The sequence below is a fragment of the Trematomus bernacchii genome, unplaced genomic scaffold (assembly GCF_902827165.1).
Source record: "Trematomus bernacchii unplaced genomic scaffold, fTreBer1.1, whole genome shotgun sequence".
Taxonomy (NCBI): Eukaryota; Metazoa; Chordata; class Actinopteri; order Perciformes; family Nototheniidae; genus Trematomus; species Trematomus bernacchii.
Window position 1 is genome coordinate 1,266,354 of NW_022987592.1, and position 7,500 is coordinate 1,273,853.

Here is a 7,500-nt window from a genome sequence, read left to right on the forward strand (position 1 = left end):
TACCCCTGAGTTAAAGGAAGAGGAGATACCCCTGAGTTTAAAGGAAGAGGAGATACCCCTGAGTTAAAGGAGAGGAGATACCCCTGTGTTAAAGGAGAGGAGATACCCCTGAGTTAAAGGAAGGAGATACCCCTGTGTTAAAGGAGAGGATACCCCTGAGTTTAAAGGAGAGGAGATACCCCTGTGTTAAAGGAGAGGAGATACCCCTGTGTTAAAGGAGAGGAGATACCCCTGTGTTTAAAGGAGAGGAGAGACCCCTGTTAAAGGAGAGGAGATACCCCTGTGTTAAAGGGAGGAGATACCCCTGAGTTAAAGAAGGAGATACCCCTGTGTTAAAGGAGAGGAGATACCCCTGTGTTAAAGGAGAGGAGATACCCCTGAGTTAAAGGAAGAGATACCCCTGAGTTAAAGGAGAGGAGATACCCCTGTGTTAAAGGAGAGGAGATACCCCTGAGTTAAAGGGCAAGAGGAGATACCCCTGAGTTAAAGGAGAGGAGATACCCCTGAGTTAAAGGAGAGGAGATACCCCTGAGTTAAAGGAGAGGAGATACCCCTGAGTTAAAGGGCAAGAGGAGATACCCCTGAGTTAAAGGGAGGAGATACCCCTGAGTTAAAGGAGAGGAGATACCCCTGAGTTAAAGGGCAAGAGGAGATACCCCTGAGTTAAAGGAGAGGAGATACCCCTGTGTTAAAGGAGAGGAGATACCCCTGAGTTAAAGGGCAAGAGGAGATACCCCTGTGTTAAAGGAGAGGAGATACCCCTGAGTTAAAGGAGAGGAGATACCCCTGAGTTAAAGGGCAGAGGAGATACCCCTGTGTTAAAGGGGAGGAGATACCCCTGAGTTAAAGGAGAGGAGATACCCCTGAGTTAAAGGAGAGGATATACCCCTGAGTTAAAGGAGAGGAGATACCCCTGAGTTAAAGGAAGAGGAGATACCCCTGAGTTAAAGGAGAGGAGATACCCCTGAGTTAAAGGGCAAGAGGAGATACCCCTGTTAAGGAGAGGAGATACCCCTGAGTTAAAGGAGAGGAGATACCCTGTGTTAAAGGAAGAGAGATACCCCTGTGTTAAAGGAGAGGAGATACACCTGTGTTAAAGGACGAGGAGATACCCCTGTGTTTAAGGAGGGAGAGGAGATTACCCCTGTGTTAAAGGAGAGGAGATACCCCTGAGGTAAAGGGCAAGAGGAGGATACCCTGAGTTAAAGGAGGAGGAGATACCCCGGAGTGAAAGGAGAGGAGATACCCCTGAGTTAAAGGGAGAGGAGATACCCCTGTGTTAAAGGAGAGGAGATACCCCGTGAGTTAAAGGAGAGAGATACCCCTGTGTTAAATGAGAGGAGATACCCCTGTGTTAAAGGAGAGGAGATACCCTGTGGTAAAGGAGAGTGAGTACCCCCTGAGTTAAAGGAGAGGAGATGACCCATGTGTTAAAGGAGAGGGAGATACCCCCGTGTGTAAAGGAGAGGAGATACCCCTGAGTTAAAGGAGAGGGGAGATACCCCTGTGTATAAGGAGAGGAGATACCCCTGTGTTAAAGGAGAGGAGATTACCCCTGTGTTAAAGGAGAGGAGGATACCCCTGAGTTAAGGGCAAGAGGATATACCCTTTAAAGGAGAGGAGATTACCCCTGTGTTAAAGGAGAGAGATACCCCTGAGTTAAAGGGCAAGAGGAGATACCCCTGTGTTAAAGGAGAGGAGATACCCCTGTGTTAAAGGAGAGGAGATACCCCTGAGTTAAAGGAGAGGAGATACCCCTGTGTTAAAGGAGAGGAGATACCCCTGTGTTAAAGGAGAGGAGATACCCCTGTGTTAAAGGAGAGGAGATACCCCTGTGTTAAAGGAGAGGAGATACCCCTGAGTTAAAGGGCAAGAGGAGATACCCCTGTGTTAAAGGAGAGGAGATACCCCTGTGTTAAAGGAGAGGAGATACCCCTGTGTTAAAGGAGAGGAGATACCCCTGTGTTAAAGGGAAGAGATACCCCTGTGTTAAAGGAGAGGAGATACCCCTGAGTTAAAGGAGAGGAGATACCCCTGTGTTAAAGGAGAGGAGATACCCCTGTGTTAAAGGAGAGGAGATACCCCTGTGTTAAAGGAGAGGAGATACCCCTGTGTTAAAGGAGAGGAGATACCCCTGTGTTAAAGGAGAGGGAGATTACCCCTGAGTTAAAGGACAAGAGGAGATACCCTGTGTTAAAGGAGAGGAGATACCCTGTGTTAAAGGGCAAGAGGAGATACCCCTGTGTTAAAGGGCAAGAGGAGATACCCCTGTGTTAAAGGAGAGGAGATACCCCTGAGTTAAAGAAGAGGAGATACCCCTGAGTTAAAGGAGAGGAGATACCCCTGAGTTAAAGGAGAGGAGATACCCCTGTGTTAAAGGGCAAGAGGAGATACCCCTGTGTTAAAGGAGAGGAGATACCCTGTGTTTAAAGGGCAAGAGGAGATACCCCTGTGTTAAAGGGAGAGGAAGATACCCCTGTGTTAAAGGGCAAGAGGAGATACCCCTGTGTTAAAGGAGAGGAGATACCCCTGTGTTAAAGGGCAAGAGGAGATACCCCTGTGTTAAAGGGCAAGAGGAGATACCCCTGTGTTAAAGTGCATTTAGCGGTGATTGCACGTCTGGTTGTTTCTCAACCATTCTCTGAGTTGACCTTTGAAGCTATTGAGAGTGGGACAATCCCGTATCTCAGTAGGGAGGCTGTTCCACAAAGAGCTGCCTTTAATGGAGAGGACATTTTGTCCAAAAGTGGTCCTTCTGCGGTGGACCTCACAGTCTCCTCTGGTTTCTGACCTAGTGCAGCGTCCAGTGTGCTTTCTGTGGATGAATTCCCCTAGGGGGTGGGGGGGGGGGGGGGGGGGGCAGTCCATGTAAACATTTATAAATAAAGCTCATACTTTTAAAAGACTTAAAATGGTCAAAACTCAAGAAATGGTGTTTCTCTAGGATGGTATAGTGGTGGTATGAATAAGGCTTTCTGTCAAACACCTTGATAGCTCTCTTGTACAGCTGTTCTATGGGTTTCAGGTTTGTGGCACAAGCAAACGACCAGTTTGTCAAACAGTATTCAATGTGGGATAGAATCATACAGTGGAGGTATGACTTTGCAGCATTGACACTTAAGAAAGGTCTGATTTGTTTAAAATGTAGCAAGTTGAATTTAACGGTATTTGATACTTTCTTAATGTGTTTCTTAAAAGTCAAGTTCGAGTCCAGTATGACTCCAAGATACTTGAACTGGGAGACTAGTTCTATTTCTGCTCCGTTTAAAAACACGTTGGATCCTTTCATTTTGACTGGTCGTTTACTGAACATCATGCATACTGTTTGTTTTGCATTTAACTGTAAGCAAATGTTGTTCAGCCAGTGTTGAACCTTGTCCAAAGCATTAGAGAGACAAGATGAGATCATTTCAGTGTTTTTCCCGTGTACAAAGATGACCGCATCATCGGCATACATTTGCACATTCAACTCAGGACATACATTAGGCAAGTCATTAATGTACAGAGAAAACAGTAATGGTCCAAGAATGGAACCTTGTGGAACCCCAACAGGGTTCACAAGGTAGGGGGATTTGGTACCGTTGACCAAAACACACTGTTTTCTGTTCGATAAGTAAGACCTAACCCACTGTATTGAATCTGCAGAAGGAGCTTTGTAAGGAGCACTTGGTGGTCAACTGTGTCAAAAGTAGGGATGCTCCGATCGATCGGTCACCGATCGAGATCTGCCGATACTCACTCTCTACCGATCGATCGGTGCTCTCTAAACATGCCGATCGCGAGGGCCGATCGCATGACGTAAAATACAAGACACTTTTCTCTGTGCGCGGCAAAACAAGCTCGCCAAAATGGCTTCACCGGTCTGGCATTATTTTAAGGTGTCCGAAAAAGACAGTAAAATAGCGGTATGCAACGTGTGTGAAGCAGAAATGCTGCAGCTCCACCCGCTGTGACGGACCGGTGAGCGGAGCAGAACACACAAGAGTTAGACCTAACACACTTAGCTATTTGATCTACCTCTGGAACAAGTTATAAATATATTTATTCTTCACTGTCGGGTCACTCATTACTGGATCAGTGAGCTGCATGAGACTATACTGACGGGCTGTCAGGAGAGGGAGAGAGGGGGAGAGAGAGGGGGAGAGAGGGGGAGAGAGGGGGAGAGAGAGGGGGAGAGAGGAAAAGAGAGCGCTTCGGCTCATTTCTCCCGTGTTATTATATTATCCAAAGTGAATGTAAACTTGAATAATGTACTTCCTTTGAATGTAATAATTAAGTTGATTGTTGTTTGTGGAAGCTCCAGTGAATGAGCCCCATTAACTGAGTTTTAAACATCACTTTAAATGGAAGATTTAAAGTGATGTTTATATCTTCCATTTAGGCCCCGCCCACTCGATCGGATCCGCGATCGGTATCGGCCGATACTGATTCTGGCGATCGGCCCCAAAATTGGCGATCGGAGCATCCCTAGTCAAAAGCCTTCCTGAGATCAAGGAAGACAGCACCTACATATGGGCTCGTGTCCAACATACATTTAACCTTTTCCACAAAGACACAGTTAGCTGTCTCAGTGAGTGGTGAGCACGGAAACCAAACTGCATAGGGTGGAGTGGAGCGAAGCCTTTATCTAAATGGTTAGTGATTAGTTTTGACACCCATTTCTCAGCTACCTTAGAGACACAGGGGAGGATGCTGATTGGTCTGTAATTGGACATCATTGCCTTATCCCCAGATTTAAAGATCGGTGTCACCGTGGCCACCTTCCAGGATGATGGAACTTCCCTTTGTGCTCGGTACATTATTATTATTTGCACGCATAACGGCAACAAGTCCTCCAGGATAAAAACAAACCGGATTTTACTGTAAATGTTAGCCTCACTTAGCTGAACTCTTGCACGTAGTGTTCTGCTCATGTTCCGGAGTATTCATTCTGCTCCGTCCCCACACAGCTAAATCCTTCTCCAAGGCCCCCTCCCCCAGCCACAGTGTGTCAGGGGGCTTCTCCAAGAGCGGCTCGTCCTCCAGCAGCTACGACTACAGCCAGGACGCCGAGGCGGCCCACATGGCAGCCACCGCCATCCTGAACCTGTCCACCCGCTGCTGGGAGAGGCCCGAGACCCTCAGTGCCCCCCGGGAGCCCTGCAGCAAGGTACACACACACACACACACACACACACACACACACACACACACACACACACACACACACACACACACACACACACACACACACACACACACACACACACACACACACACACACACACACACACACACACACACACACACACACACACACACACCCTGCTGACCCTCCCTCCACCCTGCAGGAGTCCCACATTGAAGTGGATGAGAACGGCACTTTGGACCTCAGCATGAAGAGGACCAAGAGGGATGGCGTGCAGCCTCCAGAGCCTTCATCTTCCTCGTCTTCATCCTCTCAACACATCGGAGCCCCCCTTTCTCAGGGCCACACCCAGCCAGAATGGGAGGGGCCGCTGGACTTCACCAAACCAAGTGGAGTCAAAGAGGAAGACCAGGAAGAGGTAAAGCTTGCAGACATCAAACACTGTGAGGACATACAGCCAGATCAGAGGAGATGAACCTGATCTACTTTTCTTCAGGTGGAGTATACGGCTCCTTCATACACATCATCTGATGGAGAGGAAGAGGACCCGGAGAACCTGGAGGACAGGAAGTACCCTGGTGAGGTCACCACCGGCAGCTTCAAGGTCAAGTTTCAGCCCAAAGACAGCAAAAAAGAAGTTCTTTTGTAAGTCACAACTTTAACACTACATCCATAACTTCTCTCCACTACACGTTGACGTTTGTGTTACTTTCTTGGTTCAATGAGATGTCAGGGACATTAATATTAAAACGAACACCATGTAAAGGGAGTCTAATGAGCCTCACCTTTGGTCCGAGGATGTGAACCTGGTTAGAGGTCAGAAGTGGCACTCACCACAGAGGGTTGTGATAGACTGAGAAACCTGTTCACGAGTCCATCAAACACACCCTATACAGTATTGCTCTCTAAACCTTATGCTTTGATCATGTCAAAAAGAGTTACTGTTGAGATCTGGTCTGTATGGCAGGTGTGATGCTCCTGGTCAGCTGATGAAGGACAGATGCACATATTCAAACTTGGACCAAAGGTTGATTATAATGATTGATCATGAAAGTGTTCTCAAAGCTGGTAAAGGTGCAGCTAGTTTGAATGACTTTGTATACTGCAGGGTAGCTTGTGAATTTACTCCAGGTGGAACTAAAGTCTGATTTAACACTTGATTATATTTCACATCATTCATCCACATCTGTAAAGTAACTCAAGGTATTATATACATGTAGTGGAGAAAAGGTACACCATGTACCTCTGAATTGTAGTGGAGTAGAAGAACACAGTAGCATAAACTGGAAACGCTCAAGTAAAGTGCAAATATCTCAAAATTGTAATTAAGTACAGTACTTGGGTAAATGTACTTAGTTACTTTACACTTCTGCCGTCTTGAGTTGTTAGCTGATGTGAATCTCACATCTATCCCATCACTGCCGCCGCTAAGACATTTCAGAACAAGTGCAGAGCGTTATTGACGGCTAACCCTTAACAACACATCAGATGTACACTGTCGTGTTTTGTTCAGTGTGAGCCCCCTGTTCTGATCTGAGTGTGTCTCTCCACAGATGTCCCACCCCCGGCTGTGACGGCAGTGGACACATCACTGGAAACTACGCATCACATCGCAGGTAAGAGCTGCTTTTCACTTTACAGTCATTAGTGGGACAGTTTGTTTCATTTATCAATCTAACAGGTTTGATGATTTTGACTGGAATCATTCATAGAGAAATGATGAGTTCTTGGTCAATTTGATCGTCATTTGCCAGTTTGTTGATTTGTTTTGAAACACTGGAAAATAACGACAAAGTTACAAGCTCCACTAAATCCTTCTCCATGGAATGACTCAACATTCAACATGAATCAGCCTGTTGCAGGACACAGAGCTTGAATAAGGCCAGTACTCACTCTAAATGTCAGGGTATCTTAGGTAGGTGTAGTTACTTTTGGGTCAAAAAGGATTTTCTTTTGCTCAAACAAGCCACAAGTAGGCCTAATGTGCAGCTGTGTCAAGTATAATATGTTGGAAGTTGGAAAGCTGGTGGATAAGAGCATTATTTTGTGCCGGAGCTCTGCAGCCTCGCTCCATGCACCGAGGCTGGCAGCTGGCACAGATATTAGATATCATCTATACACATGAATTTCTACTTGCATTTCATATTGCAAAGAGATCAGCAACATGAATCATTCTTGAAATTGCTTGTGCCCCCAAATTCTGCATGTACGTGATTAAGGTTGTGAGTAAAGTAAAACAAGCACTGGCACTCACCCCCCCTCACAATACATGAGGAGCATTTTAGTATAAATATTCTTCCAAAATGTATTTTGGCGTAAGTCTTTTCTAAGTATGAAGTTCTGCAACAATGACTTTGTTACTTTGTTTAACT

General features: G+C 46.2%; 1 protein-coding gene across 1 annotated transcript in view; it reads left to right on the forward strand.

Annotated features, from left to right (window-relative positions):
* The window catches only part of LOC117481471 (myelin transcription factor 1-like), a 45,381-nt gene that overhangs the window by 27,439 nt on the left and 10,442 nt on the right, over nucleotides 1-7,500 (forward strand). Inside the window, 4 exon segments of the mRNA XM_034129161.1 lie at nucleotides 4,950-5,149; nucleotides 5,331-5,546; nucleotides 5,625-5,773; nucleotides 6,682-6,744. Of these exon segments, the coding sequence (XP_033985052.1) occupies nucleotides 4,950-5,149; nucleotides 5,331-5,546; nucleotides 5,625-5,773; nucleotides 6,682-6,744 (628 nt within the window).